The sequence below is a fragment of the Geotrypetes seraphini genome, chromosome 10 (assembly GCF_902459505.1).
Source record: "Geotrypetes seraphini chromosome 10, aGeoSer1.1, whole genome shotgun sequence".
NCBI lineage: Eukaryota > Metazoa > Chordata > Amphibia > Gymnophiona > Dermophiidae > Geotrypetes > Geotrypetes seraphini.
In genome coordinates, this window is record NC_047093.1 from 14,595,043 (window position 1) to 14,607,947 (window position 12,905).

The 12,905-nt window shown below is 43.4% G+C and overlaps 1 protein-coding gene across 4 annotated transcripts in view; it reads right to left on the bottom strand.

Annotated features, from left to right (window-relative positions):
- The window catches only part of ARSG (arylsulfatase G), a 125,609-nt gene that overhangs the window by 67,087 nt on the left and 45,617 nt on the right, over positions 1 to 12,905 (bottom strand). For 3 of the 4 annotated variants that reach the window (XM_033961193.1, XM_033961190.1, XM_033961191.1), the window contains exons 2-3: positions 9,926 to 10,724; positions 7,845 to 8,032 (exon numbers count right to left, since the gene is read on the bottom strand). In XM_033961193.1, the coding sequence (XP_033817084.1) occupies positions 7,845 to 8,032; positions 9,926 to 10,143 (406 nt within the window). In that variant the 5' untranslated portion in view covers positions 10,144 to 10,724. The remainder of the gene's footprint in view (positions 1 to 7,844; positions 8,033 to 9,925; positions 10,725 to 12,905) is intronic. The other variant, XM_033961192.1, reaches the window with a different exon arrangement.

Genomic DNA, 12,905 nt, shown 5'->3' on the forward strand with positions numbered 1-12,905 from the left:
AAGTCGGGCCTCGCCAATCAGGAGCTGCGTGTCAAAGCAAGTGGGTGTGGGAGAGGGAAGGGGAGAAGAGGAGAGGAGAGATGCCAGACCATTGGAAGAGGGAAGGGAGGAAGACTAATGGGGGTGAAGGGAGAAATGGAAGGGGGATGCACAAAGTTTCTAGAACGGCAATAGAAAGAGAGAAGATGCCGTATAGAAGGTGCAGAGAGAGGGTAGACAGTGGATGAAAGGAAGAGAGTGACAAAAAGATAAGGAAAGCAGAAACCAGAGAAGACAAGGTAGAAAAAAAATTCTATTTATTTATTTATTTTTTGCTTTCGGGGAGATGCATCGCTGTTTCTGTGATGTTGCATTGTATGCAGAGTCCAGCTTCTTGGTGCTTCAGTTTAACCTTTGTCTACGTATTTTTATTCTCTCTCCCCATTTACAAAACTGTAGAGCGTTTTTTAGCGTTGGCATCTGAGCTGTTACCACCGTGGCTAAAAACCACACTAAAAGGGGGAGGGGTTAGTTTGTGATGACATATTCCATACTAGGCGAAGGTGTTTTCTGTGTTCTGTGTGTTCGAAAAGACATGGTTTTCTGTTAGGATTGGCTGTGTAGGATTGATCTGTACTAGTCTGGCTTGTTTAGTTTTACAATGGGTTTATTGATGTACTGCTCACTGCAATATGTAAGATACTAACTTTAACTTTTATTCTTATATACCGCCATACCATAGGCGGTTTACATCAATTAGCAAATGACCTGCATTGACAAGCAGATTTACAACAAAATTACAAGCAGATTTACAATAAATTACAACAATTTACAGCAGTCAGCAATGAAATTACAGCGATTTACAACAGTCTGCAATGAGGGGAAGATTTACAACAATTTAACAGAAATTGCAGCTTTGATCAAACTAGACAAGGGAAGTAGAGAGTGGGAAAAAGGGAGGGTCTGGTGAAGGAGGAAGGGGGCAGGGGTGGGGCAAGTGTTATGTGGGGTGAGGGAGTATTAAGGGTCGTGTTTGCTGAATAGGTAAGTTCTTAGTAGTTTTCTGAAGGCAAGGTAAGTGGGGGCCTCGAGTATCATCTGGGCCAGCCATGGGTTCGACTTGGCTGCTTGGAAGGTGAAAGTTCTATCGAGGAATCTTTTGAGAGGACAGTGTTTTGGCGAAGGGAAGGCAAACAGTTGAATTCTGCGTGATGTCCTGTTGTTGCAATAAAGGTTAACGTGGGTATTTATGTAACTTGGAGAAGAACCGTTAACCGATTTGTAGCAGAAGCATGCGAATTTAAAAAAGAACTCTAGATTCAAATGGTAGCCAGTGTAGTTGGTGGTAGAAAGGGGTGACATGTTCCCATTTCTTTAGGCCAAAGATGAGGCGCACTGCGGTATTTTGGATTATTTTTAGTCTCCTGGTAGTTTTCTTTGTGGCGTTAAGGAAGATGATATTGCAGTAGTCGAGAATGCTGAGGATGGAGGATTGTACAAGTAGGCGGAATGCAGTGTCATTGAAGTATTTTTTTATGGTGCGAAGTTTCCAAAGTACCGAGAAGCTTTTCCTAACGATGAGGTCGGTATGGTTTTCTAGGGATAGGTTTTTGTCCAGCGTGACTCCCAGAATTTTTATGGTCGGATCGAGGGGGAAGGTCATTCCTTTTAGTTGAATTGTGGTTTCCTTGATTTTATCTTTGGGGGAGGCTAGGAAAAATTTTGATTTGTCGGGGTTTAATTTCAGTCTGAATGAAAGCATCCAGAGTTCTATCTGGTTGAGAATGTTTGTGATGTGGTCGAGTAGTTCTTGTGAAAAGTTGGTTAGTGGGATGGCTATTGTGATATCGTCTGCATAAATGAAGAATTTGAGATTTAGGTTGTGTAAGAGTTTACCTAGGGAGGCTAGGTATATGTTGAATAGGATGGGGGATAAGGGAGAGCCCTGGGGGACCCCACAGGTGTTGTCCCAGCAGTAAGAGAAAGAGTTATTCTTAAATACCTTGTATGATCTATTTTGTAGGAACCCCTGAAACCAGTTGAGGACCTGGTCTGAGATGCCAATGTGAGCTAGGCATTCAAGGAGAATGGTGTGGTCGACCAGGTCAAAAGCACTGCTCAGGTCAAGTTGTATGATCAGGGCACTTGAGCCCTGACTGAAGAGCATGTGGAGGTGGTCGAGAAGGGAGGCTATGATGGTTTCAGTGCTGTGGTCCGCGCGAAATCCTGATTGGTTGTCACATAGAATATTGAATTTTTCAAGGTATGCGGAAAGTTCCGCCTTTACCATCCCTTCCGCTATTTTGGTAAATAGGGGGATGCTGGCGATCGGCCTATAGTTAGATGGGGAGTTAGGTGGTTCTTTCGCATTTTTTAAAATTGGGGTAATCATTATATGACCTTGCTCCGACGGGAAGTTTCCTGTGGATAGTAGGTAATTAACCCATGTCATCATTTTTGCTTTAAAGTGGGGGGGGGGGCAGTTTTCATGCTATTTGGTGGGCATGTGTCCAGATGGCAGTAGGAGTGTGTATACTTGTTGTAGTAAGTATTGAAGGTTTGCCAATCGGTTACTGCGAATTGTTTCCAGCTAAAGTCGACTCTGGCTCCAGGATCTGGGTTTGATAGATTCATGTCTGTGAGGATGGGGAAGAGCTCGAGGGGGTTGGGATTGGCGGGTAGTGTTGTTCTTAATTTTTGGATCTTGGTATTGAAGAAGTCGGCAAGGGTGTTGGCGGTTAAGGTGGATTCTTCGTGTAGGTTTGTGCAGGTTTCTATGTTGTATAGATCGTTGACCAGTCTGAAGTGTGAGCTTCTCTTATGTCTATTGGTTGAGAAAGAGAAAAGGTCAGCAGTGGCGTACCTAGCACATGTATGAAGATGTCCAATAATATAAAACAGAAACAGCATAGGCTTAACTCAGTCTAAAAGTGAAGGAAAAAGCCTCAGACAGGGGGCCCTCCCACCTCACCAAAACGGCTTAAAGAGGTGGTCGAGCGTTCACTGGTGTACTGATCAGTGAAGATAAGTGGAAATACTTCCTCTATCATTTAATTTTCGTTGGCATACTACACACAGCATAAGGCTTTATCCCACAGTGAAGGTTTTTGGCAGTGAAGTGAACGCTAGACCACTTCTTTAAGCCGTTTTGGTGAGGTGGAAGGGCCCTGTCTAAGGCTTTTTCCTTCACTTTTAGACTGAGTTAAGCCTATGCTGTTTCTGTTTTATATTATTGGACATAAGAACATAAGCATTGCCTCTGCTGGGTCAGACCAGGGGTCCATCATGCCTGGCAGTTCGCTCCTGCGGCGGCCCTCCAGGTCCATGACCTGAAAGTGTTCCCTACCTAACCTAAAAATGTCCATACCCTATTCGCTCAATGTCCTGTAAGGTAAACCCTGTTATCCCCTTCGTTTCCAGGAAGTCATCCAGTCCCTCTATGAACCCCAGAATTGTACTCTGTCTTATCACCTCTTCGGGAAGCGCGTTCCAGGTGTCTACCACCTGTTGAGTGAAGAAGAACTTCCTTGCATTCGTTATGAATCTGTCTCCTCTCAGTTTTTCTTACATATCTTCATACATATGCTAGGTACGCCACTGCTGACCTTTTCTCTTTCTCAACCAATAGACATAAGAGAAGCTCACACTTGAAATTAGTTTCTCCACCGGTTAGAAGATGTAAATTTAAAAGACATCATCAACATCTTTTCTCTTATCAAGCAGCATTATGGGGTAAAGATCTGGAACAATTACTTAGGCATGCTAATAACTATGGTGAATTTAGGAGACACCTAAAAACATATCTGTTCCTGACGTACTTAGGTAGCTGATCTGCATAATCTTTCCCACAACAACTGATCTCTAGAACTGTTAGTCACTAATGTCTAACTTTGTTAGTTCTACTCAATTTGTAGCATTTTTAATCCTTGTAAACCGCATAGAACTTCACGGTCCTGCGGTATATAAACTGTTATTATTATTATTATATACTGAAAACGAGGTGGAGGCGCACCCACATGGTTAGAGTAATGGGCTGAGAAGCAGGGAAGCCCGGTTCAATGCCCACTGTTGCTTCTCGTGATTTTGGGCAAGCCACTTGACTTAACCCTCTGAGATTGTGAGCCCCCCGGGGACAGCGAAATATCTGCTGTACCTGAACCTAACATAACCTCGCCCTTATAGACCGCGTCACCAGAAGTTCAACGCGGTTAACAAAAAACTAATAATAAAAGACGCCTAGAACTATTTGGCCAAATACCTTGAGAAAAGATAGGTTTTCAACAGGGTTCTAAAGTGTTTGTAAGAACAAGCTCTACGTAACTCACCTGGAACCACGGAGAAAGTCCCTTTACTTTACTAACTGCATTCCATATATATTTTTTATACAGTTCTTCACTGTCAGTTTAATTTCCATCCTATAAGTTCACATAGAATTTTTCTTTTTTCAACCATCTTTATTTTCTCTTCTTTATTAATTTCCAGGTACTTTAGTTAGATTGTGAGCCTTCGGGACAGTAAGGGAATTTTTAAAGTACCTTCTTACTTCTCATTTATAATCTTAATGTATACTTTCTTCAAACCGCTTAGAACCTAACGGATGTAGCGGTATATAAGAAATAAATTACATTACATTACATTACATTTCAGATCCTTTCTCAAATGACCTATGTGCAGGAATGACATTTTCTCTGCAAGATGCTCAGAACACTCCCTATAGATTTCGCCGTTACTACACATTCATTTAGCCGTGTAGTAACAGCACAACCCAAACCCAACTGGGGCCTGCCGGACAAAGCAGAGCCTATGAGGCAGTTTTTGTAGTTCACAGGGCATTTTTGAGAATCAGGAGGGAGTGCGTAGCACCCGCAGACATTTGCAACAATCGTGGAAATTCTGTCTGAGGCTTTCAAAACCAAAAGCCCTGTGTGCGCTTTGCCTCCTCAACCTTCCTCCGCCCCTTCTTTGACATGAAAAAGTGATCAGGATGGGTAAGTGGTCAGCAGGGCATGTCTCGCGGGTAAACAGCTGTTTACCTTCAAGAAAAGTGACTTCTTTACAGTTAAAGGAAAAACAAGGAACATGAATGCAAAATGTTAGGTGTAACTTTGGTCAAGAGCGAACAAGAAAGGGACCTGGGGATACTGATAGACAGGACCCTGAAGCTGTCGGCTCAATGCGCAGCGGCAGCAGAGAAAGCAAACAGGATGTTGGGCATGATAAAGAAGGGAATCACGAGTAGATCGGCGGACGTCATAATGCCGCTTTACAGAGCAATGGTCAGACCACACTTGGAATACTGTATCCAACACTGGTCTCCCTATCTAAAGAAGGATATAACCCTGCTGGAGAGGGTGCAGAGGAGAGCCACGAAGGTATGGAGAATCTGAGCTACAAGGAATGGCTCGGAAAACTGGGATTGTTCACCCTCGAAAAGAGAAGGCTGCGAGGGGATATGATAGAGACTTTTAAAATACTAAACGGATTCGACAAAATAGAGCAAGAAACATTGTCAAATGTGACACGGACAAGAGGTCATGGACTGAAACTGAGGGGCAACAGGCCGAAGACAAATATCAGGAAGTTCTGTTTCACACAGCGAGTGGTGGATGCTTGGAATGCTCTCCCGGAGGAGGTGGTGACGGAGACCACCATTCCGGGATTCAAAGGCATGTTGGATGCACACCTCCTTGCAAATCACATTGAGGGATACGGGTGAACAAGGTATTCATCAGGGAACACCTAGCTTAGCCTCCGCGTGCGCGGGTCGCCTTTCTAGATGGACCTAAGGTCTGATCCGGTGAAGGCATTTCTTATGTTCTAAAGAATAGGAGCAGAAACTCCAGGGTTTAAGTGCCGTTTGTAAGGAAAGGAAAGGCTTTGCACCTCCCTGTGCCTCCGTCTATGCAGCTGTTAACTGAATAACAATACTGTTCTCTCTTGTCATTCCACAGACTGTTGCACAATATCTTAAGTTGTTAAAAAAACAGCATTTAAAAAAAAAAAAAAAAGAATATCAGCTGAGGTGGCATGAATCTTAAGAGCAACAAGTAAACAAGAGAAGATCATCGGCTCAGCTCGGCCCAGGTTTCTGGCGTCTGACTTAACAGCCACGTTTATGTAGCAAGTCAGATATGGTAAAGCTGAAGCAGCTACCATGGAACATGCTTCCCCAGTGGCGTAGTAAGGGTGGAGGGGGGGCTGTCTGCTCCCGGCGCCAGGTTGGTGCGGGCGCTGGCGCCCCTCCTCCTCTCCACCCCTTCCTACTCCTCCCCTCGCCACGCGTGCGCCCCCCCACCGCCATGAGCAACAACTTCAACGTGCTCCTCGCGACCGCGTCGTCTCTTCCGCTGATGTCACTTCCTGATTCCATTCTCAGGAAGTGACATCGGAGGGAGAGACGACGGGGTCACGAGGAGCACGTTGCGGCTGCGAACAACTAGAGGTTACAGGGAAAGGGAAGGGGGACGCGCGCGCGGCAGGGGGGATCGGGGATGGAGGGGGGGCGGAGATGAGGGAGGGGGCACCACCACCCCAGGCACCTCTGACCCTTGCTAAGGTTCAAGGTTTATTAATATTTGATGTATCGCTGAATCTGTTTACAAAGCGATGTACATAAGTAAAAAAAGCATAAAATTATAGAGATACAAATTAAAATTCAGTAGCATCAAATTTAAGACAAGACAGACTTGAAATGGGAGGGAAAGAAGGGCAAAGATTACATCTGTTATATATAGAAAAACAAATACGGGAAAAAACATAAGGGAACGGGGGTAGGTAAAAGATTAAAAAACTAAAAAAAATTTTAATATTGAGTATTAAAAGCATCTTTAAAAAGGTGAGTTTTTAAAGATTTTTTAAAAGAAAGAAGATCTCTTCCATTTGTAATATGTTGTGGTAGAGAGTTCCACCATTGTGGGCCCATAACAGAAAACATGGAGACATGATAGAGACCTACAAGATCATGAAGGGCATAGAGAGAGTAGAGAGGGACAGATTTTTCAAACTTTCAAAACATAAAAGAACAAGAGGGCATTCGGAAAAGTTGGAAGGAGACAGATTCAAAACGAATGCTAGGAAGTTCTTCTTTACCCAGCGTGTGGTGAACACCTGGAATGCGCTTCCAAAGGGCGTAATAGGACAGAGTACGGTACTGGGGTTCAAGAAAGGATTGGACAATTTCCTGCTGGAAAAGGGGATAGAGGGGTATAGATAGAGGATTACTGCACAGGTCCTGGACCTGTTGGGCCGCCGCGTGAGCGGACTGCTGGGCACGATGGACCTCAGGCCTGACCCAGTGGAGGCATTGCTTATGTTCTTATGTTCTTCTTGTTCCTATTGTTTTAAGGGAAGGTATCCCTTTCTGACTCTAGTCCAGCCTCTTATTTAAAATGATAAAAGTATTGACTTTTAAACTGATTCTGAGAGCAGGCAAAACTGGCCAGGCCAATCCAGCAATTAGATCTCATTTTATTTCATTACCTGGTACAATCACTACTTAAAACCCACTATTTAGTTAACAGCAGACAGAGATTCTTAAGGCATTGACCACAGTGGGTTGAATTTGACCTGGATATTCAGTGCTGGGGGTCTAATTCAAGTCATGCCTGGCTGATGGAAATTTATCCAGGTGTCAGCCTATATTCAACATTGATGCCCAGATAACTGTCCTAACGTCCGGAAAGTTTATTCTGTGGTCCTACTTCCCCAGATAATTATAGTCGGGTACTTCCCGGACAACTTCCAGATCTGCCCTAGCGCTGACCAGATAATACCATGGTTTTTTTCTTTCAGTAAATGGTAAGCTGATGAAAACAGCAAAAAAAAAAAAAAATATGGAGTGGGGGTGGTAAATTCGGAGCCATTACCTATCATCGCAGTCCTGTAACCAGCCCCCTTTAAAACTTCGGCTAAGGTGGTCTCATTAAGCGGAAGGCCGCCCACCGAAGAGATGGCGAAATTGTGAGTAACTCCATTACGAAGCCCCAGTCTCCCCGTGAGCAAAGCAGCACGAGAAGGGGAGCATGTGGAAGCAGCAGCGTGAAAATCCACAAACCTGAAAGACAAAATGTTGGGAGCGTGGCTTATATCGATGCAATAGTAATATCAGGATTCTCTCTTATTTTGTATTTTCAAGTTCAAAACAACATTTATGTATTATTCCCATAAGTACATTAATCTCTATCTCCCCCATCCCATTAACCATTCCCACTCTCCAAATACTCCACCCCCATCCATCTCTCTGCTTAATAGCCATTTTACCCTCATTGATCACCAGTGATCCTGGAGCTATGTTTTAGGATGGGTGGATGAGAAAGGGGGGAGCACAGCTTGCATTTTCAATTTTCCATATTATTTTCCATAGAACAGGTGCCAATGCATAAAGCTTGGAGGAATGCATATCCATGGCAAGTTTCACAGTACTCTTGCTTTGAAAATGCATGCAGGCAGAAAATTGCTCATGTATTGGGAAAGCTCAATACCCTGCCACAGAGCTAGAAAATACTATATATGTCATAAGTCTTCATTATTCAACAGGAAACCTTAGGGGAGGAAGTTGTATAACCAAAGTCTCTAACCATGATAAAGCTGGGTGTGATGAACTCACAACATGTTTTTCCATGGAAATGGTATTAGATATCTCAACCGAGAGCAGGGCCAGCCCACCCACTATGCACAACTAGGCGATTGCCTGGGCCAGCATCTTCTGAAGGGGTTTGAAAGAGCAGCTAGAGTGAAAGCAACATAACAGGTCCTGACAACCACACAAACCACAGGACATATTTCTACAAGTGTGTGTGTGGGAGGGGGTTTCAAAAAGTTTATTCACCTGATTATTCTGGGAGGGGTGATGTTGGGGTGATCAGAAAATGGGGAACCAAGGGGCCTAAAAATTAATTTGAGGGGGATTAGTATTAGAGGGAAGTAACCTTGAAAGAGATTTGGGTGTACTGGTAGACACAACAATGAAGTCAACAGCGCAATGTGCAGCAGCCGCGAAGAAGGCAAACAGAATGTTGGGTATTATTAAGAAGGGTATTACGACCAGAACGAGAGAAGTCATTCTGCCATTGTATCGGGCAATGGTGCGCCCGCACCTGGAGTACTGTGTTCAGTATTGGTCACCGTACCTTAAGAAGGATATGGCAATACTTGAGAGGGTCCAGAGGAGAGCGACACGAATGATTAAGGGCATGGAAAATCTCTCATACACTGAAAGATTGGAGAGACTGGGGCTCTTCTCCCTGGAAAAGCGGAGACTCAGATACTCAGATGTGATAGAAACCTACAAGATCATGGAGGGCATAGAGAGAGTAGAGAGGGACAGATTCTTCAAACTTTCAGAACATAAAAGAACAAGAGGGCATTCGGAAAAGTTGGAAGGGGACAGATTCAGAACAAATGCTAGGAAGTTTTTCTTTACCCAGCGTGTGGTGGACACCTGGAATGCGCTTCCAGAAGATGTAATAGGACAGAGCACGGTACTGGAGTTCAAGAAAGGATTGGACAATTTCCTGCTGGAAAAAGGGATAGAGGGGTATAGATAGGGGGCTACTGCGCAGGTCCTGGACCTGTTGGGCCGCCGCGTGAGCGGACTGCTGGGCACGATGGACCTCGGGTCTGACCCAGTGGAGGCATTGCTTATGTTCTTATGTTAACCATGCTAGTGAGAGTTTATAGCAATGCAAAAAGCAGGTGTTATTAGGTAAGGTATTCCAGTTCCTTCAAAAAATCACTTTCCTGTCCTTTACCTAAACTCAGCAGCTCTAAAGCACATGCAGGAACGTCACTGAAGAGCAGAAGTGCAGGTCATAAGTGTGAGACTGCTACTTGTTTTTATCTAAGTGGCACAGGAGAGGCACCCCAGGGACCATGAAGACTCCACCTACAGTTTAGGAAAGAAGAGCGGGCAGGATGCCAAGACCTCCCTTATTCCTGGGGAACTTACCTCATTCCTTCCTGAGCCATCTTATCCAAATGTGGTGTGTCTTCACTTTCTCCCCAGTTTACTCCGAGATCACCCCATCCTATGTCGTCGGCTAAAATAATTACAAAATTGGGCTTTTTGGAGCCAGCTGCCTTGCTTTTCAAATGGTCCGAAAGGCAAAAAAGGAAACCAGTGAAACCAGTAGTCCAAAGCAGTAACTGCCAAAAGAGTCCTTCCATCCTGCAACAAAGGCCTGTAGCAGACTGCAACACATTCCCATGAGTGCTACACCTGGGAGGTAACGCTCTATAGTATCTTCATATGGAATTGTGATAAGGAAACACAACCACTGGCCTTAGAAAAAGGATTTTGGTGCGGTTGGTCTGCCGTGACTGCAACTAACAGTCCAACTATTCAGAGAACCTGTTGATAGTTTAGCTTTTCAGGCAAAAGACATCCATCGAAGCAAGTCCTATAATCTTCACCTTTCTTAAATAAGTGAAATCAAGAGAACGTGGATCCAGTCAGTCAGAAAAAAGTAGAGCGGGTCACCTTTCCCGGCGCTTACAATGAAAATGTTATAAATATATCGTCCTTTGGCTCTTCATTCATATACCTGCAATAGTTTGTCTGGGTCTTTTCAGCAGTTTGAATGACATCCAGCAGAAATTCCCAATGAAAACATGTTATTTTGGTTCGTTCCTGCCACTTATTTTCCTGTTATAAAACGACGATGGCAGTGATTTCCCTGTGATATTATGTCAAACATTGGCCATTTACTGAATTACATGCTATTTTCAAATCACATCAGACTCCCCTACTGAAGAAAGAAACAGAACCAAAAAAGAAAAGAGAGAATTGAAATGACAAAAGAAACGCTTCATTTCTATTCATAACATTTATTCAAAAGACAAAATAATTAACGCCCCCTTTAAACTATGATTTCAATGGTATTTTTTTTTACTTTTCTTTCTCAGAAATAGCTGCAGTGCCACAGAAATGTAAATACTTTGTGTTTTCCAAGCATTGACATTGCAAATTACACACGAAAGAGGGTCAAGGCCAGCATTAATTCTAGTGATAAAAGTTGAACTTCAAATTCAGATTTAAACCAGAAGGAAATTTGAGTTTAGCAATGGTAAAGTTTGCCAAATGGATTATAAGCTGAAAATTCTGCAACATGACTTTTGTGAGCTTTGGCTTTTCAAAGTATCAAACTCCGCACGTGTGTAAGTAGTACGAGGCGTCTTCAAACCATTCCCACATTGATATTTCTTTGGAATTCAAGAGAGATTTTAAAGATGTCGCTACCGCATTTGGTAAAAGAGTTCTCATCAGTCCTTGGATGTAAGCAGCCAGTCAGATTTCCAGGATACCCACTTGAATAAGCTACGTAGATCTGTATAGAATGGAGGCAGTGCATGCAAATTTACCTCATGCATATCCATAGAGAGCATCCTGAAAACTTTACTGGCTGGGGGTGTACTTGGGACTAAGCAGTTTGGTAGCATTGCCACCTGAGCTCTTTCATCTTGACTTAACACTTTTCAGTGCTGTATAAAGAAGCGCAAATTGTATATATTTTTGGATTCAGCTTAGACCTTTTCATTTTCAGCTCAGGGCGAGTTATATTTGGATATGGTAGATATTTCCCTATCCCCAAAGGGCCTTGAGCACTAAATTTGTACTTGAGGTAAAAGAGGGTTAAGTGACTTACCCAAGGTCATAAGGAGTGCTACTGGGATTCTTCACTATTAATAACAACTACACTCACTCACAGGGGAGCTCAGAACAGTTTACATGAATTTATTCAGGTACTCAAGCATAATTCCCTGTCTGTCCCGGTGGGCTCACAATCTATCTAATGTACCTGGGGCAATGGGGGAGCAGACGACACGCCCAGGGTTACAAGGAGTAGTGTGGCCCTGCACGCACAATCTCAGGGTGCCTAGGCTGTAGCTCCAACCACTGCGCCACTCTAGAAATCAAAATGTAGTAAAAGTGATCCAAGTGTAGGACAATCCAGCCATTGTGACATCACTGATGAGGTTGGCTCTTATTGGTGGAATGAGGCATTATGACATCACAATACCAGCTCTGGTTATCAGAGGCTGTAACTTTTCACACTATTTATTTATACTCTCAGGGGAGCTCAGAACAGTTTACGTGAATTTATTCAGGTACTCAAGCATAATTCCCTGTCTGTCCCGGTGGGCTCACAATCTATTTAATGTACCTGGGGCAATGGGGGAGCAGGTGATCCGCCCAGGGTTACAAGGAGTAGTGTGGCCCTGCACGCACAATCTCAGGGTGCCTTGTCTGTAGCTCCTCCAACCACGGTGCTGCCTTTTCAGACATAGCATGGTAAATTTAGACAAGATGGCAAAACATAGCTAACAAAACATGGTAAAACATAATATGGTAAAAAAAGAAACGGTGAGACAGCATAGTAAACAGTTTTACAACCAAAACAAAGAAATTGACCCTGGGAGATCCAGAGAGAAGAAAAGTCAAGAGAAACCAAAGAACACTGTGGAGGGAGACAATGTTCCTGAAATGGACTTTATTGAAAATGGCAATAATCCACATAAAAACCTTAAGGACCTAGTCCGTTGAGAGCCTGGTTAATATCATGTTGAGGATGCCTGTTATTAGATTTAGGGGCTCATTTTCAAAACTCTTAGACACACAAAGTGACATTGAAATCCATGGTGCTTTGAAAACAGCCCCTTAATAACTATGACACGTTGGGTTTTGTAGCATGTTTTCCTTTTGAATCACTAGGCAGATCTAGGAAAGCAGTCGTGTTTCCGTTTATGACCGTAAAGTCCAGTTTTGACTCATTTTCTCCTCAACATGCTGTTCTTATTAGCATCACAAACAATTCAGTCATAGTAAAAGAGAATTACTTTGGATATTATTTACACAGCAACTCCGTCTTCAGACCAGACCAAAGAAAATCAACTCCTAAAAGTCAGTTTCTTAGAAACACCTCTTTAAA